Source organism: Siphateles boraxobius, unplaced genomic scaffold (assembly GCF_051911475.1).
Source record: "Siphateles boraxobius isolate OS27281-9 unplaced genomic scaffold, OSU_SipBor_1 107, whole genome shotgun sequence".
In the NCBI taxonomy this organism is placed as follows: domain Eukaryota; kingdom Metazoa; phylum Chordata; class Actinopteri; order Cypriniformes; family Leuciscidae; genus Siphateles; species Siphateles boraxobius.
The window spans coordinates 618,606-643,590 of NW_027508708.1; the positions used below are offsets into that span (position 1 = coordinate 618,606).

Consider the following 24,985-nt stretch of genomic DNA (forward strand, 5'->3'; position numbering starts at 1 on the left):
TATTTCATTGCCGGTAAGAGTCGCCAACGGACAAAAAAATAGTAGAAATGTACGTACGCCAGACATGAAATTGGCGTGGAGGAACGCACATTCTCACGTTAATTTCACTGTTAGTACAATCCGACCGTGAGCGTGAAAGCTGGCGTACGCAAAGTTTTTGTGCGTACGCAAGATTGATACATGAGGCCCCAGGTGCACACACACACACCTGCTATGCTGTACTCCAGAGACCAGGTGCACACACACACACAGACCTGCTACGTCGTACTCCAGAGACCAGGTGCACACACACACACACACACACACACACCTGCTATGCTGTACTCCAGAGACCAGGTGCACACACACACACACACACACACACACACACACACACACACACACACACACACCTGCTATGCTGTACTCCAGAGACCAGGTGCATGCACACACACACACAGATCTGCTACGCCGTACTCCAAAGACCAGATGCTGACCATATAAACACACACACACACAAAAGCACAATCTCATTCAATTCGCTGCAGTTTTAAAGCCCTCAGCTAGCAGCAGGTGAGTTTTAAGGGATAAAATTATTAACTACAGGGGGGCTTTAATAGTTTTACTTCCGTATATTTTCCTAATGAGCAAACTACTTAAATGTACGTTATACAACACTGGTAGTCAGGAGTATATTGTTCACTTGCACACGTTTCTCAGTGTAGTATCAGTACTGTAAACGTCGAATCCAGTAATGATATAATTCAATCCCTGCAGGTTGTGACCATCCTTGCCAATCTCTCCGTTCTGGAGCAATGCACAGCAGATGTTCTAGAGGAGAAGGGTATGTGAGCAACACACACACAGGCACAGATGCCGAGTGTTTTCCCGCAGCGTGTGAAAGTCACTGGATCTGTGTTCAGGAGTGGAGCAGCTGCTGGTGCTATTGAATGAGAAGCCATCGTCCTCCAGTCCATCAGAGGGCGCCGCATGTGAGCGGGTCCAGCAGAAAGCTGCCGTCACACTGGCTCGTCTCAGCAGAGACCCACTGGTTGCTCAGAGCGCCGTTCAACTGCGGGGTACGAGACCACACCTGTACCTGACCACACATGTACTTGACCACTAGACAACACCTGTACCTGACCACACCTGTACCTGACCACACCTGTACCTGACCACTAGACAGCCCCTGTACCTGACCACTAGACAACACCTGTACCTGACCACACCTGTATCTGACCACTAGACAGCACGTGTACCTGACCACACCTGTACCTGACCACTAGACCACACCTGTACCTGACCACTACCTGACCACTAGACAACACTTGTACCTGACTACTAGACAACACCTGTATCTGACCACTAGACAACACCTGTACTTGACCACTAAACACCTGTACCTAACCACTAGACAACACCTGTACCTAACCACTAGACAACACCTGTACCTAACCACTAGACTACACCTGTTCCTGACCAGTAGACAATACCTGTACCTGACCACTAGACAACACCTGTACCTGACTAAAGCTGTACCTAACTACTAGACAACACCTGTACCTGACCACAGCTGTACCTAACCACTAGACCACACCTGTACCTGACCACTAGACAACACCTGTACCTGACCACACCTGTACCTGACCACACCTGTACCTGACCACTAGCCAACACCTGTACCTGGCCACTAGACAACACCTTTACCTGACCACACCTGTACCTGACCACTAGACAACACCTGTACCTGACCACACCTGTACCTAACCACTAGACAACACCTGTACCTGACCACACCTGTACCTGACCACTAGACAACACCTGTACCTGACCACACCTGTACCTGACCATTAGACAACACCTGTGCCTGACCACACCTGTGCCTGACCACACCTGTACCTGACCACTACCTGACCACTAGACAACACTTGTTCCTGACTACTAGACAACACCTGTATCTGACCACTAGACAACACCTGTACTTGACCACTAAACACCTGTACCTAACCACTAGACAACACCTGTACCTAACCACTAGACAACACCTGTACCTAACCACTAGACTACACCTGTTCCTGACCAGTAGACAATACCTGTACCTGACCACTAGACAACACCTGTACCTGACTAAAGCTGTACCTAACTACTAGACAACACCTGTACCTGACCACAGCTGTACCTAACCACTAGACCACACCTGTACCTGACCACTAGACAACACCTGTACCTGACCACACCTGTACCTGACCACACCTGTACCTGACCACTAGCCAACACCTGTACCTGGCCACTAGACAACACCTTTACCTGACCACACCTGTACCTGACCACTAGACAACACCTGTACCTGACCACACCTGTACCTAACCACTAGACAACACCTGTACCTCACCACACCTCAAATCCTTTTATTGTCACACAACCATATACACAAGTGCAACAGTGGGTGAAATTCTTAGGTGCAGTTCCGAGCAACATAGCAGTATGACACGATGTGACGAAAACAATTACAGCAAACATCAGATTTACAGTACCATATACACTAACAGAACAATAATAATATACAATGTACAATATACAACAGTTTACAATATACAACAATATACAATATACAACAATTTACATATACAACAGTATACAAAAATACAAAAAGAGGTAATTATACATAGAGTAGATACTCGTAAGGTGCAAATATATATATATATATATATATATATTATGTAAATGCAGTAGGTTATGTTGTGCTGTGTTGACAGTTAGAATGTTTATGGTTATTGATCATGAGGGATCAAGAGTTTAGAAATCTAATTGCTTGTGGGAAGAAGCTATCATGGAGTCGGCTGGTGTGTGTCCTGATGCTGCGGTACCGCCGGCCTGAGGGTAGCAGTTACCCCTTTTCCACCAAAGCATTTTGAGAGCCGGTTCGGAGCCGGTGCCTACTCGCGAACCGGTTCTTTGTGTTTCGACAGCCAAAGAACCGGTTCTCGGCCAGGAAAACTGGTTCCAAAGCGGCACCAACTCTTTGCTGGACTAGAACCAGAGAACCGTTCTTTTACCACCGTGTCATGCTTACGGCGGGGCTGGAGGCGGGTTTAGATGTGTCCTAAACATATTTTATGACCGCAAAGCCAGGAGAAACATTTGCAGAAACACGATGTAGTCCACCATTGTAATTATTATGCTTGAAGTTGGCGCAAGCGTTTCTAGCTTTTTTTAAATTTTATTTTTTTATTGAAAACATTATGTAAGCAAAGAAGAAAACAGTCAAAATATAGAACAAATAAACGGAAAGAAAAAAAGACACAAGACAGAGGTACATAACTAATCAGAAATGATTACATATCAAAGGAAAAGATTAAAAGACTTACTTATTTCAATTGTTTTTAAAGCCTTCATGGAACACAAGTTAGAGATAATCCCAAAATAATGTACTTGCTAGCGTTTCTGTATGGCGACGTACACAGTGACGTAACGACGTCGTTCGCTGGGCGCTCTAGTCAGTGGGAAAACAAACCGGTTCTGAGAAGGTTCGCAAGTTGAACCAACTCCGAACTAACTTTGAACCAGCACCAGTTCCGAACCCGTTCTTTTTTGGTGGAAAAGGGGTAAGTGAGAGCAGCCCATGGCTCGGGTGGCTAGAGTCTCTGATGATCCTCCGAGCTTTCTTCACACACCGCCTGGCATAAATATCCTGGAGGGAGGGAAGCTCACCTCCGATGATACGGCTGGCAGTGCGCACCACCCTTCGCAAGGCTTTGCGGTTACGGCTGGTAGTATTGCCATACCAGGCAGTGATGCAGCCAGTCAGGTGCAGCCAGTCACCTGTACCTGACCACTAGACAACACCTGTACCTGACCACACCTGTACCTGACCATTAGACAACACCTGTACCTGACCACACCTGTGCCTGACCACACCTGTACCTGACCACCAGACGACACCTGTGCCTGACCACCAGACAACACCTGTACCTGACCACCAGACGACACCTGTACCTGACCACACCTGTACCTGACCACACCTGTACCTGACCACCAGACCACACCAGTTCCTGACCACCAGACGACACCTGTGCCTGACCACCGGACCACACCTGTACCTGACCACAAGACCACACCTGTACCTGACCAGCAGACGACACCTGTACCTGACCACACCTGTACCTGACCACACCTGTACCTGACCACCAGACGACACCTGTACCTGACCACCAGACGACACCTGTACCTGACCACCAGACGACACCTGTACCTGACCACACCTGTACCTGACCACACCTGTACCTGACCACCAGACCACACCTGTTCCTGACCACCAGACGACACCTGTGCCTGACCACCGGACCACACCTGTACCTGACCACAAGACCACACCTGTACCTGACCAGCAGACGACACCTGTACCTGACCACCGGACGACACCTGTGCCTGACCACCGGACAACACCTGTGCCTGACCACCTGACGACACCTGTGCTTGACCACCTGATGACACCTGTCCCTGACCACCAGACCACACCTGTGCCTGACCACCAGATGACACCTGTGCCTGACCACCAGACGACACCTGTCGCTGACCACCAGACGACACCTGTCCCTGACCACTAGACAACACCTGTACCTGACCACACCTGTACCTGACCACTAGACAACACCTGTACCTGACCACACCTGTACCTGACCACTAGACAACACCTGTACCTGACCACTAGACAACACCTGTACCTGACCACACCTGTACCTGACCACTAGACAACACCTGTACCTGACCACTAGACAACACATTGTTGTGGCAAAAATTCTGTTAAACATCATCACTGCGTAAGAGACACTCAGAGTCAAATTAATAAAAAGAAAAGTATTTATTCTTGCAAGAATAGGTTCAGTCTAGTACACAGAAGTTACGCTGTGCAAGAGAGTGACACCCAACAGGAAGATATGAGACAGCCTTTATACTGTTTTCAAGGTTCCTCCTCACCCGCTGTACCTTTCACCCACTCAGATAAGGTCCTTACTGCTGTTCAGTTTCTACTTAAAGACACAAACTGGTACTGAAATAAACTGGCCAAAACTGACCATCCCTAAGGTCAGAGGTCCTGTCCCATATGTTCCTGAAACGTCACGCACAAGCACGTACACACATATACTTTTATACATTGAATAGGTTCTCTCTCTTATGATACCTGTTTGGGATCAATGACTATTAAAATTTCCACAACAATTCCCCCCTTTTTATCATTCAGATTACCCAATCATAATAATAAAAATAATAGAACAAATTTTAAGTCATTTCATCACACTTATACTCTTCATCTCTGGTTTTCACATAACTGACCACTCTCTTAAACATTTGTGAAATAACATTTGGAAAAGTAAAAAGCTTAGGCTGTTTTTGTGGGGATAGTCCCTTAAGTATTAGCAAGCAAGTAAAGACTTTATCTGCAGCCGGGCTGAATGAATAAGCACTGTTATTGCACTCCCGACCTAGGTCGGACCCTCAGTCACCTCAGTATAAACAAGAAATAGTGTATAGTTTAAGTAGGAAACACATCAATTTAACACCCTGGTTATCATTACACATCTTGAAACCCACATGGCATTTCAACAGGCTAAGAAATACGAAGAAATAAAAGTAGAATAAAATCCCTCATTTCCACCCCTCTCCTTGTACGTCATCACATAGCGGATAACCACAGCTTTTAACCTTCTGTTCATATCAAAAACATTCATAGAAAGAAAGAAAAAGAAAAGGAAACATACACTTTAACACATGTCACAGTAGCTCCCACTACTTGTATCATCATATTTTGTTCATCCAATTGAACAGACTCCCAGCTTTAACCAGTCTCTGTACTGAGCTGGAAACACATTATAATGCATGGTAAACATAACAATATTGATAATCCTATCGCTGAAATTGGTAGTACAGTACCCCCAACCCCCCAAAGATTAACCAATCTTATCCATTTACCATCAGTCCACGCCCATTTCCATACATCACCTCCATTTTCCTAACCATATGTGACCCGTCACAGAAACCAGGGACACAAGTCGGCAGCACAACTTTCGAGCAAAATGAGAAAGAAGAGTTTTTTTTCAAAATTGGTGATTTTCAATTTTTTGGAGAATCTGTTAATTGAAATCACGAAGAAGCCTCTCCATGTTTGAGATAGCAGTATTGGTATATTTAAAAGCTTACATTTTGAGGTTGAAATCGGCTTGTTTTCTGAGATTCTAGCATGCAGTAGGGGCGTGGCGTGTCATTGTCTGTGTGTATTTCCATACTGAATAACCCGGCGCTTTTGCCCCCGCCCTCCAAGTCAACCACATGGCTACTTATTATGCTGTGCTCTGGCCAGCTCTCTCTGATATCAAAATTCAATGAAGATGGATGCCGCAAAGATTGTCGCAGACGAGATGAACCGTCTGGCAGTTACACCGAAAATGTTTTCGCCGCACTTCGTGGGCTCGGGAAACTGAACCGGAGGTATGGGCGCAGCGCGCTCGCCCTCAGTGCTTCAATACGGCGGCTCGGCTCGCTGACAGCGGTGGCTGGCTGTTTCATATGTGACGGAGAATCGAAATAGAGGATGCAGTTAAGACCTTTGCTGCTGCGATGAAGGCCTGCCGTGCGTGTTTCTGAAATGTAAGTTAAGCTTCATTTGCTCTTTAGTCGTTATTTAAGATGCTGAACCTGCTGATGATATAATGTGCTTGCGGACATTTCATTTGTGTGTGTATACGCACATAAGAAAGTGGTGTAAAGAGATTTGCAACAGTAATTTGAGGAGGTGAAATGTGATTATTTGGAAAATTGCAGAAATGACTGCTTAAAGAAAAATGCCAGCAGGCATTTGCCTCCTACATAAACTTTAATATTGTTGACATTTTGGGCACACGAGCGTTGCGTACTATTTGCGCTATATGTAGGCCTATGGCTTATTGGTCTTTGTTTGTTGTTGTTGGTTTTGCGTTATATGTATATGGCATATTGGTCTTTGTGTGTTGTTGCTGGTTTTGCGTTATACTGTATGTATATGGCATATTGGCCTTTGTGTGTTGTTGCTGCTTTTGCGTTATATGCAGGCTATATGGCATATTGGTCTTTGTGTGTTGTTGCTGGTTTTGCGTTATATGTATATGGCATATTGGTCTTTATGTGTTGTTGCTGGTTTCGCGTTATATGCAGGCTATATGGCATTATTGGTCTTTGTGTGTTGTTGCTGGTACGTTGCAAATAGAGGGGCAGCACAATTGTTTTTCGCCTAGTGCGGCAGAAGTGCACTCATTCGAAGTGTAAAAAAAGCTGTAAAGCACATGGAGGAGCTTTACAGGGGGTATGGCTTATCTAAATGAGATGTAAATGAGCCCTATTGTCACCCCCAGCAGCAGAGACAGGTGAGAACTGCACAATCTTTAGCTCGTTTTCTCCTCTTTGAGCTTTTTTAAGTGCCTACTTTAAAATGGCCACAACTTCTCCAAATATTATCAGATTTCCACATCGTTGGAAAGCTTGGATATTACACTCTCAGAATCTATGAATAACTCAAAATGCCCCAGAACCGACTTGTGTCCCTAGTTTCCGTGACTGGTCACATATTTTCTTAACTTTTAACTCGATTCAGCCAATGGTTTTACTTAGTAAGCTCTATTTAACACCATATTTAATAAAATCTATCCAGAAAAGGTTTTATATTTTTTATCCATTCTTTTAACCAATGTAGTTGTTCAAAATTAACTCTAATATTTCAAATACGGACCATCTTTTAGCTTATTACCATACATATTCTCCCATGATCGGCCTTTCTTACCCTTAATGGACAGCCTAATCATCAAGTTTCTTCAATAATAATCCCTATAATTTACCTGAAATATTTTCTAATGAATCCTTAACCAATCAAATCATTTGATCTAAGCCCTATTTTGATTCAATCAAATAAAATCATCAAAATCATCACAAAAACACATTCTTTTGCTAAACTCAAACCATTAGTTGGTGCATCTTCCTCCAGGTGTGTTGGTCATCTCGTTTGCCCCATGGACATTCCGTCTTCACCAGGGTGACACTTTGCGAGTCGTTGCCGTAGTCTTCCATCGCCGGTGAGGGAGGCTGTTACTAGCACGAGCCTTTGACCCCTCACGTTGTCCTCCTATTTGATTGTTGAGGCCTGTCAGTGTAGTCTAAGGCGAGAGGCTTCGACCCAGGTGTCCCACTCTCCAACCATTTTCTGATCATTACCAGATTTGCCCCTTAGATCACGATGCACCCCTACTGGAGTGAACCATCTCCTGCTTTGACCTGTGAATGAAGACCTTAAGTATTTTGTTAGTGACCGCTTGTCTTGCCGCTCTTCCCCTTTGGTGTGACCTGTGGAATCAACAACCTGAAACATTATCTCCGGATAATTTCTTGCTCACTTAATAGCACTCGGGGTCCTTTTACCCTGAAAAACACTCAACCCACTTTGCTCATGTCCACAACACAATATTTATACATTTGGAACAGAATTAGTTCAGTTATCTGCAATCCTTCCTGACATTCTGCAAAAGGAAAATCTTAAGTTATGCGCTGCGCAGGTGTGGCCTTGTTTCTTTCTGCCACAATAACAATCTAGGCCAGGATAGTTAGTCAAATTCATCCATAACCATTATTTTATTGGGCACATTCTGCCCTGCATCAAAAGTCTGCATGCTCTGTAAAGAAAAACAAATGTCGAGGTTATTTTCAGATAGTAAAGTACACGTAGTTTCTTTTGTCTGCTGTGCTGCCACGGCCTTCGCTGCTGCATCTGCCCTGGCGTCTCCTGTTGAAACAGTCCTGCAATTTTGTTATCAGCGTGTGCGGCACACTTACAGACAGCAATTTTGTTAGGGAGAAGAATGGTTTCTTGCCAGGCTTTTACCCTATTAAGCCCCTTGTCCTCCCAACATATACCGTCCCTTAATAAACCAAATTTTGTCAATTGTTATCAAAATTGTTACCATCCCCCCTTTTGATGCATGAATCATCTCGTGCATCAATCTAACATAATGGTGTTTGGATAAAGTTTGCCATCAACACTAACCCAAATGTTGTCCCAAAGCCAAAATTCCTCCAGACATCTTTCTCTGCCTCTGAAACAAAAATATTACTTAAAGCCACAAACACATCTTCTTATCAGAGTATTTGGAGGGCAACGGCCCTCAGTCTTACAGTGTATCCTGCTTTTCAGGCCTGTTGTTTGGTCTCTTAATCCCGTCATCTACAAACATTGTTTCTGAAAATTCTGTTTCAATTGTTTCTGTCAGGTCAGGTCGTGCTGTACAGACTTGGTCAATGTCAGTCAAACAACATTTTCCCCCTTTTGTTCACAATATTCATAAATGTGTAGGACTCTCTGGATAATTTGATATTGACTTAGCCAATATGTCACTTTGTTATTGCCTGCAAATCTATAACATTTTAGTTTATCTCAACCCATGATGGACATCTCTCTACAACTTCACAAATCCAATTTACATAAATGCTTTTAATCCATAGATTGATTCATAATTACCAGTAGCAGACAGAGCTGGATAACTAATCCATTTAAAGCTCGTCCCATTTTCTGCATCATCTTGTCATCAGATTGACTCAAAACTATTAGCTTCCTTAAAACTTGTCATTTGCCTTAACCCATCTGTAATGATAAAACCCTCATTCCAGAGGTTAATGACACAATATACACACTATTCAGACACAGTATTCGTACCCCAAACTAACACATACAAGACATAGAGTGCAGTCACCATCACACACACTCATATTAGACACATATTTTAACTGTTCATTTTTAATGTTCGCTTTTCATTATATCATCTCTAAAAAGCTTTAAATTTTAATTAAGATTTTAAACTTCACATTTTACTGTAGCTTTTACCTAATTTTACATGGTCTCTTAACCAGTTTCAAAGCATGTCTGTTCATTATTCATTTGATCTTAGAAAAGTCAGCTGGGTTGTTTTGGTTCATTATCACTATTTTGTTCTTTAGCAGGCCGATAACAAAAAGACAGACACAGTTACCATCCCTTCCTCCACTCAAGCAGTCTCTCTCACTATAAACAAATAATCTTTTCAACAGCCTCCTAAGACTGTAATTTAGACAAAATGTAATATTAAATTTATTACATTAACCTTTTACCATTCACCTTTGTTATCCAGACTCTTCTCAAATCTACAAAAGCCTGTCTTCATCTTTAGCCACCACCATGCCTAACGACCTTCAGGAGTTAAAACTATGTTATAGACATATTAGCTCAACATTAACTCTTCTATACATTTTACTTGCCCATATGGCAACCAACATCATGTCCCTCATATAATTAAGTTTTGTTACTGTCTCCGCAGCAAATAATGGCAATCACCTCATGGAATCAGCTGGCTTTTGAAAGTCCACTCCCGTTAATCATTTATCTTTAATTTTCTTCTCTTCAGGGTGTCGTCCCCTGGCATAGTTGCAGACACTTGTCACAATGAAAAACAAGCCATACAATCAATGCGGTTTCTGGTGAGTGGTATAGAGGAACTCACATTTCTGGGTCAGACTGCCGTAAAATTAATTTTAACCTCACAGCCCATCTCACCTCTCAATGCTCTGCTGACCCCGGTGGCCTCCAGTAATCAGCGCTCAACTCTCATACCTTTCTCACAAATAACACCTGTTTCGTGACCCCCTGCGTTGGGCTGTCCCCTGGCCAGGAAGATCATCCCGTCATTGAGTAGCCACTCATACACACGTACACACTGGTGACCGCTCTTTCCCAATACAATCAGTTTTCTTCAACAGAACTCAGCTGTTTTCTGGAGCTTAGGAAAGGCACGTTCAAGAGTCACCAGAGCCATTCCGATTGCCTAATAGTGTTCACAGGGAGACAGGTTAATAACAACAGTATTTAATCACTTAAATCCATTAACTATCTTAAAAGCAGCAACCTAGCTACTTAGACTATACTCAGTGAATTTAGATCACAACCGTACATTCAGTGTACTTCATCTGTAGCCGGAGCCATCGGTCCTGAATGGTGGAGACTAAATGAGACAAAGTTGTTACTGGTCCTAAAATACGCTAATCAAAATGTCACCTCTATCGTTTAAGGTCTGCATTATTTTAAAGACTTCTTTAAAGTCATTCAGTTTTACTTAAATCCATTTACAAATACAAATTGCCCTCTGAACGGCAATGATTTCTTTTAACCTCTCCATGTCTATGATTTTCAACTTAAACACTGTGCTTTACTTATGACACAGGCTCAGATAACAGCTTTTAGCTGACATTGAATCAGAGAGAGACTCTGAGGCATTCAGGACTGGTACACTGCATTTTCATAAAACTTTTAACATCAGACTTTATCTACCATATTTTAACTCTATCCCAGCTTAAGGCATCTTTGCCAGAAATTACATGTGTTTTCAAATAAACATAGTTTTACAGTTGTCTTTTGCCCACGTCAGGGAATCTAGACATTACAAATTTCCATTCAGATTGAGTCTCTGTCGCCCTGGCACTTTCAGCCACAGCACACACCAGATTCAGATAAGCGAACTGTTTCAGCCAAATCACAAGCTTATCTTTTAAAAGCAAAGCATCAGCTTCTAGCTCTTTCATGGTCAACTTTTCAAGCTGTTTGTTTAATCAGATGCCTTTCAACACATTTTACATTTAGCAACTGTTAATTCAGTAGCCTACTACTTCTGCTTATTTGTTCTTACATAAAAATAATTATTCTAGTTCTCAATAACGTTTCACATTTCTCAATCTCCAATTAGGATTTACTTTTTGACGAGGCAAGCACTCTCTGCTTGTGATACTTTTGCAGTTATTGTAAATCATCTGTGAGATTAGTCTCTCTATATACTCTAAAATCCTTTTTTAAATGTTTAATTACAACACAATCATCCTGTTAGTTACTTTGATATATTTTGCTACTCACATTTGTTGGAGTCATTATCTGTAATTTTACCTCAACCTTTATTCATCAATTCACTTATAAAAATTACTATTATAGATCTTTTCTTCAAAAGGATTCACTTTAAGAGTTCAATCCTTTGACCTTGTTTTTATCTCTTGTTCCTTCTCAGACGAAAATGTGAATATCATCATATTAAACACTGATCTACTTTCAAGCCCACATTAACACCAGAAATTTATATCACTTAATTACACTTTGTTTATTACACCTTCTCGGTGGGCATTTACAGTTACGTGTTAGATGGTCCTGCTGACCACAATTAAAACACTCTCTGTCATCTAGTGGGTTCATGTGTCAGCCTCAACTACAGCATCAGACACCTGTCCTTGACTATAGTTTGATCACTGTGAGCTTGCAAACGGCTCCAACTTACTGCACACCCTTGAAGCAGTGTGTGTCCCATTCAGGAATGTAAACAGAGCCACTGATTAAGCAGTTCTCTGTATTCTTTTACAGTCCACCAGTGGCGGATTTAATCACAATAGCCAAATCATAATCTTCATCATTATCATTGGCCGCACATTAATTTTAATAAGCTGCATCGAAATGCACAAAATATTTGTTGTTATTAATATATAAGTTGTTTTCACAAAGTTTTCGTTTAACTTGAGTCATACTTGTCCAAGGAAATTATCCTGACCCATAATTTCATTTATAAAACAGACAATATCTTTTGCTTCAATGACTTAATATCAACAAATATCCACCATTATACATTATTGATTTCCAGAATTTTTTGTCAAAGTTGTCTTTACATTTTACTTATTTGGTATTATCATCAACAACCCTAATTACAGAACAAGTACTTTTATCTAACATCCGGAAACCGAGGTGAATAAGCAAACCCTGTTTCTGTACCCCCAGCATAGCTGGACCCTAGGTTCAAATCACAATGGTTATCAAACTAAAACTAAACCTAATTTCAATCATTATTTTACCATTAAAATATAGAATTTTTCCCCATTTTGCTTAATGAAACATTCCTTATCTTTATATCACATTAATCCCCGTTAATCATACTCAATGCCTTATTTTTATTCTGAAACTCATTTTTCATACCATTTAAACAGTTAATTTGACTTCCATAAATTCTGTCAGACATTTTATTTTCATCACATATAGTTTTCTACTATATTCCTTCCATCTTTCCCTACATGCTCAATTCCTTCATTATTTTCTCATTTGATAGAAAAACCGGTGTATCAAATTTGCATGCTTACCTTGAGACTTCCCCATATTGGCTGCTTCTCTGTTCTCTGTGGATTTCTCTTCAACGCGCGTTTTCCTGATCTGTTAGTCGTCCCCAACAGACCCGATTTTTCCTTTTAACCCAAATCGGTCGGGTTGCACTATTAGTGCCCTCCTAATTAAGGTTTACCAAAAACTGTTCTGGTTCCCCCTAATTAGCCTCAGTACCTAAAAACAATTTGCTCCGTGGCGGAACAACTCATTTTCAGGTTACCTATCTGTTTGAAATCTCTTGATCTGTTACAGACCTCAATTAATCTCAGATAATTTCCTCTCGTATCTGTTTGAAACCTCTTGATCTATATATAGATCTCAATTAATCTCAGATTACGTACCACAGAAACAGCCCTCAGCCAATATGGTTCGCTCACATTTCATACCCAAATCAAAATACTTTTCCCCAAAAGAAAATATTTTAGACGTCTCTTACCAGAGATATGTTGGTTGCCACGGGTTCGCTTTCTTTTGATTCCAGTGGAGCCCCTCCCGGACCCGATAGCGGTCGGCCCCTCTCTCTCAAGCTTACGAGGTAGAGCTGGAACTGCTCAGTCCAGGTGGCCAAACACCGTCCGCTCTCAAGTCCAGAAGGCACTTCCAAGGAATCCCACTCTGACACCAAAATTGTTGTGGCAAAAATTCTGTTAAACATCATCACTGCGTAAGAGACACTCAGAGTCAAATTAATAAAAAGAAAAGTATTTATTCTTGCAAGAATAGGTTCAGTCTAGTACACAGAAGTTACGCTGTGCAAGAGAGTGACACCCAACAGGAAGATATGAGACAGCCTTTATACTGTTTTCAAGGTTCCTCCTCACCCGCTGTACCTTTCACCCACTCAGATAAGGTCCTTACTGCTGTTCAGTTTCTACTTAAAGACACAAACTGGTACTGAAATAAACTGGCCAAAACTGACCATCCCTAAGGTCAGAGGTCCTGTCCCATATGTTCCTGAAAAGTCACGCACAAGCACGTACACACATATACTTTTATACATTGAATAGGTTCTTTCTCTTATGATACCTGTTTGGGATCAATGACTATTAAAATTTCCACAACAACATGTACCTGACCACACCTGTACCTGACCACTAAACAACACATGCACCTGACCACATCTGAACCTAACCACTAGACAACACCTGTACTTGACCAGACCTGTACCTGACCACTAGACTATACCTGCACCTGACCACCAGACAACACCTGAACCCGAACACCAGACAACACCTGTACCTGACCACACCTGTACCTGACCACTAGACAACACATGTACCTGACCACTAGATAACACATGTACCTGACCACACCTGTACCTGACCACTAAACAACACATGCACCTGACCACACCTGTACCTGACCACCAAACGACACCTGTGCCTGACCAACAGACGACACCTGTGACTGACCACCACCTGTGCCTGACCACCAGACGACACCTGTGCCTGACCATGACACCTTTGCCTGACCACCAGACGACACCTGTGCCTGACCACCAGACAACACCTGTGTCTGACCACCAGACGACACCTGTGCCTGACCACCAGATGACACCTGTGCCTGACCACCAGATGACACCTGTACCTGACAACACCTGTACCTGACAACACCTGTACCTGACCACCAGACGACACCTATGCCTGACCACCAGACGACACCTGTGCCTGACCACCAGACGACACCTGTGCCTGACCACCAGATGACACCTGAACCTGACCACCAGATGACACCTGTGCCTGACCACCAGACGACACCTGTCCCTGACCACCAGACGACACCTGTCCCTGACCACCAGACGACACCTGTCCCTGACCACCAGACGACACCTGTCCCTGACCACCAGACGGCACCTGTCCCTGACCACCAGACAACACCTTTCCCTGACCACCAGACGACACCTGTCCCTGACAACACCTGCGCCTGACAACTAGACGACACCTATGCCTGACCATCAGACAACACCTGTGCCTGACCACCAGACAACACCTGTGCCTGACCACCAGACGACACCTGTGCCTGACAACCAGACGACACCTGTGCCTGACCACCAGACGACACCTGTACCTGACCACACCTGTATCTGACCACCAGACGACACCTGTGCCTGACCACCAGACTATACCTGTACCTAACCACCAGACGACACCTGTACCTGACCACCAGACGACACCTGTACCTGACCATCACACAACACCTGTGCCTGACCACCAGACGACACCTGTGCCTGACCACCAGACAACACCTGTACCTAACCACCAGACGACACCTGTGCCTGACCACACCTGTACCTGACCACCAGACGACACCTGTGCCTGACCACCAGACAACACCTGTACCTGACCACCAGACGACACCTATACCTGACCACACCTGTACCTGACCACCAGACCACACCTGTGCCTGACCACCAGACGACACCTGTGCCTGACCACCAGACCACACCTGTACCTGACCACCAGACCACACCTGTACCTGACCGGCAGACGACACCTGTACCTGACCACCGGACGACACCTGTGCCTGACCACCAGACGACACCTGTGCCTGACCACCTGACGACACCTGTGCCTGACCACCTGACGACACCTGTCCCTGACCACCAGACCACACCTGTGCCTGACCACCAGATGACACCTGTGCCTGACCACCAGACGACACCTGTCGCTGACCACCAGACGACACCTGTCCCTGACCACCAGACCACACCTGTGCCTGACGACCAGACCACACCTGTGCCTGACCACCAGATGACACCTGTACCTGACAACACCTGTACCTGACCACCAGACGACACCTATGCCTGACCACCAGACGACACCTGTGCCAGACCACCAGACCACACCTGTGCCTGACCACCAGATGACACCTGAACCTGACCACCAGATGACCCCTGTGCCTGACCACCAGACGACACCTGTCCCTGACCACCAGACCACACCTGTGCCTGACCACCAGACCACACCTGTGCCTGACCACCAGACCACACCTGTATCTGACAACCGGACGACACCTGTGCCTGACCACCAGACGACATCTGTGCTTGACCACCAGACCACACATGTGACTGACCACCAGATGACACTTGTGCCTGACCACCGGACGACACCTGTGCCTGACCACCGTACGACACCTGTGCCTGACCACCGGACCACACCTGTGCCTGACCATCGAACGACACCTGTGCCTGACCACCGAACGACACCTGTGCCTGACCACCGGACGACACCTGTGCCTGACCACCGAACGACACCTGTGCCTGACCACCGAACGACACCTGTGCCTGACTACCGGACGACACCTGTGCCTGACTACCGGACCACACCTGTACCTGACCACACCTGTACCTGACCACTAGCGCTGGGGGTAAAATCGATTCACCTAGCCATCGCAATTTTTTTAAACTATTTTACAATCGATTTTTTATTACAGAATCAATATTAATTCAAATTAAATTGCTTTACTTTTGTCCTTGCTTATAAATGAGGTTGACAGAAGTTTACCACTTTTGTTCCAACAGAGGATGAAATGTGTTGTTATCTATGCGTGTTAAAGTGACGTAATATCCCTCACGCGTAGACTCAAGGGGCGTGAGACTGAACGCACTGAAGGCCCTCGCGCTACTCATATGCTGAGAGAGAGATAAGGCAATAGAGCTGCACGAGTCGTCTTTAAAAGACTGTGATCTCAAATCAAACACCCACACGATCTTCTTCCATTTCGTCTATTAAACCTTTGACAATATCATATCGCAACATTCAAAGCTGTGTTGGCGTTGACCCGGAGAGTCATGAAACAGCTTCACAAACAGTGTTTTCAACCTCATAGTATCATTATTTCTGTGATGCAATAGCTCAAATTATCATAGAAATACTTGGATAAATGTTTAAAGTTCAAATATAAACTCTGATGTCTACAATATTATCGATCAAAATAGAGTAAATCAGCTTTTGATAGAAACTTGGCGCTTAAAATAAAGCATTTATCGATTACATTGTTTCGCCACTAAGTGGCGACAAGTGACTGTTGAAAAATGTATTTGATATTGAATCATTTATTCAAGAGAATGTAGTACTGTATGATGCCTCTGAAATAAGTCAGAAAGTTGTGATGAATTGTTTTTGTAAATGACTCATCTTATACATCATGTATTGTCTATATAAGTGTATTATTTAAATTTTACTCATGGTTTAGTGTTAAAAAAAAATTGCAATACATATCATATCGTCACTTAAGTATCCTGATTGTATGGAATCGAGAGATAGGTGTATCGTCCCAGCCCTACTGACCACTGTCACTCAATTAATCTCAGTGTGAGACCGAGATTAGACACACATCAGATACTGCACACACTTACCTTAGGGAAAAACAGTTCACACACAACCACATCACATCAGATTCTGTGCATGCGAGACAACACCTGTTAATAATGCAATCAGTGAACTGATGATTTAAAGCAGCGGTGTGATATTTAGGTGTATTGGTAACACTTTACAATAAGATTCATTAGTTAACAATATTAGTTAGCATGAACTAATAATGAACTCCACTTATACAGCATTTATTAATCTTTGTTAATGTTATTTTCAACACAAATACTTTATTAAAATCTTGTTAACATTAGTTAATGCACTGTGAACTAACATGAAAAAAACAATGAACAGCTGGATTTTTATTAACTAACAAAGATTAATAAATACAGTAACAAATTTACTGCTCATGGTTAGGTCATGTTAGTTAATACATTAATTAATGTTTACTAATGAACCTTATTGTAAAGTGTTACTGTGTATTTTTAAAGCTGGTTGGACTTCAGATTGTCCACATTGAAACCCTTGTATTTTCCCTCAGCTGTTCCTCGTCTCATTGAGTTGTGTCGCTCGCCAGCGGAAAGGAACAACAGTGATTCAGTACTGGTCGCCTGTCTGGTAAATAAAGCTGTTGTTGTTTTTTAATGCATGTGTAAAATTGTGCTATATGAGCTAATGTTCATACTGAGCAGAATGTGTTCTCTTTTGCTTTTTAAATATTACTAGTTTACTTCAGTATTGTGCATGCAGTGCATGGACTGCAGGCCGTAGAGTTAAGCAGACGATCAAGTCCAACTAAACACAGCTATTCTTAAAGGGATAGTTCTCCCAAAAATGAAAATTAGCCCATGATTTACTCTCCCTCAAGCCATCCTAGGTGTATATGACATTCTTCTTTCAGACAAATACAATCGGAGTTATATTAAAAAATGTCCTAGCTCTTCCATCCTTTATAATGGCAGTGAATGGTCATATGTTTTTTGAAGTCCATCTGTCCATGATAAAAGTGCATCTATCCATCATTAAAGGCTTTGGTGGGTTAATAAAGCCCTTCTGAAGTGAAGCGATGCGTTCATGTAAGAAAAATATCCATATTTAAAACTTTATCGACTAAAATAACTAGCTTCCTGCAGACGCTCGTATGCATGATCGATTTACGGTGGAAGAGTAACCCTTGACCTGACGCACAGCGCAATGATGAACGGGGAAGCCCAGAGGAAAGAGCAAAACAAAACACCCGTCATAAATTAGAAGTCTAAAACGAGAATTTTTAAAGCGAGATGTGGGAGGAGCTTGAGTTTGTTGCTCAGCGCTGTTTGTTTGAACGGCGAGAGTCATCACTCCTACGTCATACATCGTCAAGTGTTACTCTTGTGGCGTAAGTCGACTTGCGTAGACCATCTGCCAGAAGCTAGTTATTTTGTAACAATGGCGTAATCAGATGAGTTACATGAGCAAATGATAGGGTCAGATTAAACTGTGAGAGTTTACATTTACATTTATTAATTTAGCAAACGCTTTTATCCAAAGCAACTTACAAATGAGAACAATAGAAGCAGTTAAACTAACAGTAGGACAACAATACGTAAGTGCTATGACCCTTCTCAGTTTAATTTAGCGCAGTTTTTTTTAAAATAGTAGAGTAGAAAAGAAGAGAAGAGAAAGTGTTAGTATTACTGAATCAATTGCTGCCGAAAAAGATACGTCTTCAGCAGTTTCTTGAAAGTGGCTACTGATTCAGTAGCTCTGGTTGGGTTAGGCAGATCATTCCACCAACAGGGAACAGTCATGGTAAAGGTCCGAGAAAGAGATTTTGTGCTTCTTTGTGATGATGAACCACAAGACGACATTCGCTAGCAGAGCGCAAGTTTCTGGATGGCACATAAGTCTGAAGTAATGAGTTTAGGTAAGAGGAAGCAGTGCCAGTGGTTGTTCTGTAGGCAAACGTCAGTGCCTTGAACTTAATGCGAGCGGCAACTGGCAACCAGTGCAATTTTGTGAGGAGAGGAGTGACGTGGGCATTCTTCGGCTCATTAAAGACCACTCTGGCTGCAGCATTCTGGATCAATTGTAGAGGTTTGACAGAGCAAGCTGGAAGACCAGCCAGGAGAGCATTACAATAGTCCAGTCTGGATAGAACAAGTGCTTGGACAAGGAGTTGTGTAGCATGCTCTGTAAGGAAGGGCCTGATCCTCCTAATGCTGTGCAAGGCAAATCTGCAGGAACGGGCAGTTCTAGCAATGTGGTCTGTGAATTTCAACTGATCTGGATGATGAGCCTAGCTGAATGGAGAAGTTGTGATGAAGTGTTGGGTTGGCCAGGACCACAAGTAGCTCTGTCTTTGCAAGGTTTAGTTGAAGGTGGTGGTCCTTCATCCAGCCAGAAATGTCTGTCTGTCAGGCTGAGATACGAGCAGCGACCGTCGGATCGTCAGGCTGGAATGAGAGGTAGAGTTGCGTGTCATCAGCGTAGCAATGATAGGAAAAGCCATGTTTCTGAATCACAGATTCTAGTGATGTCATGTAGATGGAGAAGAGGAGTGGTCCAAGCACTGAGCCCTGAGGTACTCCAGTAGCTAGATGTTGGTTCTTAGATGCCACACCTCTCCACGACACCCTAAAGGACCTACCTGAGAGGTAAGACTCGAACCATTGGAGTGCAGTTCCCGAGATGCCCTTCATCTTTAGGATTCACAGGAGGATCTGGTGGTTAACTGTGTCAAAGGCAGCAGATCCAGCAGGATGAGGACTGAGGATTTGGAAGCTGCTCTTTCAAGTCTCAGAGCTTCAATTACCGAGAGCAGGGCAGTCTCAGTTGAGTGCCGCTTTTGAAACCAGATTGATTGTTGTCCAAGAGGTTGTTCTGTGTAAGAAAGGAGGAGATCTGGTTGAAAACAACTGGTTCAAGTGTTTTCGCGACAAATGGAAGAAGAGATACTGGTCTGTAACTAGTTAACTGTGCTGGATTAAGATTGGGTTTCTTAAGCAGTGGGGTTACTCAAGCCTGCTTAAAAGCTGTGGGGAAGGTATCAGTGTGAAGAGAGGTGTTTATGATGTGCGTGAGTGTGGGTACAATTGAGGAAGAAATGGCTTGAAGTAGATTAGTGGAGATAGGATCAAGCGGACAGGTGGTAGGGCGATAGGAAAAGGAGGAGTTTAGAGACTTCAGCCTCTGAAAGTAGAGAGAAGGAGGGTAGAATGTGTGCGTTTGTTGGTAAAATGTGTTTGTCAGTTTGTGGATTGGTAAATTGGCCGCTGATGGTGGTTGTTTTATCTATGAAGAATGTGGCAAAATCGTTAGCTGTTAGGGTTGAGAGTTTGGGAAGTGTTTTAAAAGATGAGACGACAACAGAAATAAAGTGAATAAATGAAGTGCATTTACAATTTCTACAAGAAACTTAAAACAACACAATACAACTAGAAGCCTTAGGCTGTTAAAAGCATAGAGTCCATAAAACAGTCCTTAAGAGTCCTCGCATGCTGTAAGTCCCAGTGTGTAAGTGTCCAGCGGTGTATACGACCCAACTGTAGTGATAATCCAATGAAAAGTGATGTGGTTTGCTGGAATGGAAAGTCCTTAAAATAAACTCCTCGATCCAGCTTTGGTCGTCTTGACAGAGACCTCTTTTGTTTGCCATGCTGCTTCCTTCATGCTGGCTATTTCCTGTATCCTGTCATGTAATCAGTCAAATGACAAGCATACCCACTCTAGAAAATTAGCTCAAAATAAATATTAATAATCAATCGTAACTTGTAATAATTAATTGTGTTCATGCGACGAACAACTGAAAATGGAGACGCCGGTTGCTTTCATGCCCGCTGCAGACATTAAAAGGCAAAACCTCGGCAAAAAAAGGAGAACGAACATGAATGAAGGACAGAGCAAGGAAGTCTTGAGGGATGCTGGGAAACCATATGTGAACCGGAGAGGAGAGCAAAAACGAGGAAAAGGTCCACCGAAAGAGGTGAGTGAAAGAACCATATACAAAGTATCTAACTAACTTTAGCGGTTACAGTGAGAGGGGCGTGTAGGCTACTGGGCGTCGTCTACAGTTCATATAGCTCACTCTGTTTAACGGATCAAGTCATGAATGGGTCGAAATGAATGCTGTAGGCTACTCCTTATAACCACGGATAAATTAATCGAAACATTTTAGCTGCGTTTGATGTCCCTAATGTTAGATAGCGGGATAATGTTAGCTGGCTAGCCAGTTATTTTGTAACGTAACGTTAGCTGGTCACAGTCAGGGGGCATATTACTGGGCGTCTAACGTTACTAACTGTTTAGCGAATCAAGTCATGAATGGGTGACTTGAAATGAAATGAAATCGAAATGAAAGCTGAGAAAATTAGAATTTGATTGCTTTATGTCTTCACTGAAATTGGTAAAAAAAAAGAAAGAAAAAAAATGGAAAAAAAAGTCATTGACGTATTTAAAATATTTTGATATCATTTTTGGATCCCCTGCTACCATTTATTGCAACACTTTCTTTTGTAATATTGTATGCTATGCTGTGTTTGTTACTTGTTATTTAATAAATAAAAAAGGTAATAATAAAAAAAATGCATTGATTGTGTAAGCTGTTATATATTCTAGCTAGTAACCTTAACCGCTGTTAATAGCTCTAGTGTTCTATAGCTAAAAAAAAAAAAATACTAATGTGATTTTGTTTCTGTTAAGGGCAAGATGTGCAAGGAGACGTGTCCCAGGCAGTGTTCAAGCCTGACAGAACAAAGAAAACTCCAGCTCTTCACAGAGTTTTATTCTGTCTCTTAAGAGAGGCAACAGGCTATCATTCTCTCTGGTTTGGAGCAGGTAGGCTAACTTAAGCAATTCATGACCATATCGTGTCAACAGTATGCAATGCATTACAATGTAGGCCCATGAAATAACCAGTGAATTGAATATTACTGTATGCCTTAAATTCACTAAGACTGGACATGTGCCTGATCACTGTAAATGTTAAATTTTGTGAGGATGGATGAAGGATAATCAGCATCAAGTAGGCCACCAAGTGCATTACAGACCACAGCGCTTTGGTGCCCTAAAAGGCACACACATGGCTTATTCATTCTCCTAACCAAAGCCTACTCACATACTTAATGACCTTAACTTGACAGCTCTACACTACGGCTAGCCTGCTACGCTATGGTAAATGTCTTTTTACTTCATGTCTTTTTACTTCTAGCACAAGGTGAATCACAAACGACCACGTGGGCCTGACACTGAGATTACTAGAGGAAGTACACCTTCAAGTACCATGTGCAACAAGGAGGCCAAAGACGTTTGTAAGCTCACATTGTAAGCTCGTCTTTCAACTGACCAACAGTCGCCTACAGGCAGGTTTTATATAGCCTAGCGTTTTCCGTTTGTTAACTTTTTATTACATGCATGATTTTAATTAGATACATTGTCCATAACATATTTATTTGGTAACACTTTATTTTGATAGTCCACTTTAGACATTCAACTAACTATAAGTAACTTTGCAGCTACATGTCAACTTACTGTCATTAGAGTATTAGTAGACTGTCTGCTTAATATCTGCTAACACTTTAATTTGTTGGTCCCCCAAAAGATATTCTACTGACTATAAGTAACTTAGCAACTACAAGTCAACTTGTTTTCCTAACCCTAACAACTAACCATAACCTAACAGCTTACTGACAGTCTACTACAGCCTACTAATACTCCAATGAGAGTTAGTTGACATGTAGTTGAAAAGTTACTTATAGTTAGTAGAATGGTTAAAATGACTATCAAAATAAAGTGTAACCATTTATTTAAAGTTACTTATCTTTGAAAAGGTTATTCAAGAACAGTTAGGCAGTCAGTCTGAGGGAACAGAGCAGGTAGCTAAAGTCAGGTCTCCATTAGAGAACTTCAGAGGAAAACATAAGAACAGGTAAGTTAAAAAAAAAAAAAAAATCTTGAAGGACGCATGCTCTCGTCCTGATAGTTTTTTAAAGCTGCACCATTGTCATCATCTGTTGCCCTACAACCAGGGGTTAAAGTGGGCCGGAACGGTCCAGAACTGCGTTCCGGCACCGCAGATAAATTATTAAATAAATAGATTCATTAATCTCAACGAATCTCGCTGTTTCCGAGAAGGACCGACTGGCCGACCAACCTCCTTTCCTCCCCGCTGAACGCGAGGGATTATAAACACGTGAAACACACTCACGGTGGTGGAGCGCGGTAAAGTTAGTTTAATGTTCGATATTTCGCAGTACATTGTTTTCCCTTGCCACTGTTCTGTAGGGTCGGCAGTCTTACAAAGATATCAATAGCAGGATTAGTTTTAACATTATGTAACCATTATCGACATTAAATATTCGTTCAAAATCACTGTGCATTAATGCTGCATATTTATACCTGAGAATGCTTTGACGCGTTTCCACAACGCATGCCTAAGGGACCGTCTGCCAACTCCACTAACTGCGTTAAACGTAGCCTATAATTTGTATTATTTAAAATTACTTTTCAAATTCCAAAGCTTGTAGAAGGTTCCTATTGGCAATGCTGATCTGGTAGCCTTGAGTAAATTAACTTATCTACTCATCTGTTGAGCCTATGTTTACTTTCTTCACTGACACAGACGAAAATGAAAAGACTATCAGTCAGAGTTCAGCTTTAGGAGGGGAAGAAATACGGCAGGATAAGGAGACTGAGAGAAAAAATGTGGGCTGGTGTGGCTACACTGCCAGGGCTCAATTTTTGTCCCAGTGTTCAGCAATTTTAACACAGGATCATCATCATGTCAGTGTTGATGGACCAAAATAAAACCATTAAAATATCAAGTAAATAAATATTGTGATATGTGGTGCCACACTGACACTCTTGTCCCAAAAAGTATTGCTATACTCAATATGTTGTCCCACGTTGAGTCATTTTTCCCTGTTGCACCTACACAAAATTTGAGGGTTCCCCCACCTACCAAATCCCACTTTAACCACTGCCTACAACATTCCCTGGTCTAATGGTGCACTGGACGCTGACATTATAGGGCGCCGGGTGCCTTGCCACCTTATAACGCCAGCGTGCACGTACCGTATTGGTTAGGATTCAGCTCACTGTTGTTGTCCAGTCAGGAAACATATTTTTGCACTTTGAGATCGATATCATCAGGTAAAGTGCTATGCAAATGTAATGTATGATTATTCTTTGTATCATTACAACATGTGGATCTTAAAGGGATACTTTAGCTCTGGAAAGATTGATGTGCATTTAAAATGGATCATTTATGTAGTAGAAATTTGAAATTATGTTTGAATTTGGAGCTTTCTAGACTGAGAAAAGCCAGAAAATGTATTTTTGATTTATGGGGATGAAAGACAACAACTCCCAGATTGCAATGCTAAAACGCACACATCAATCGATCAGATGTTTAGCATTCATGTAAACACTACATGCAGATTCACAAATCGGAATAAATTCAGTTAGATTGAAACAAAAGGTGTGCATG

General features: G+C 42.6%; 1 protein-coding gene across 6 annotated transcripts in view; it reads left to right on the plus strand.

Annotated features, from left to right (window-relative positions):
- insc (INSC spindle orientation adaptor protein) overlaps nucleotides 1-24,985 on the plus strand; it is a 191,487-nt gene that overhangs the window by 160,174 nt on the left and 6,328 nt on the right. For all 6 annotated transcript variants that reach the window (XM_077247158.1, XM_077247159.1, XM_077247163.1 and 3 more), the window contains 3 exons: nucleotides 757-823; nucleotides 903-1,058; nucleotides 18,062-18,138. In XM_077247158.1, the coding sequence (XP_077103273.1) occupies nucleotides 757-823; nucleotides 903-1,058; nucleotides 18,062-18,138 (300 nt within the window). The remainder of the gene's footprint in view (nucleotides 1-756; nucleotides 824-902; nucleotides 1,059-18,061; nucleotides 18,139-24,985) is intronic.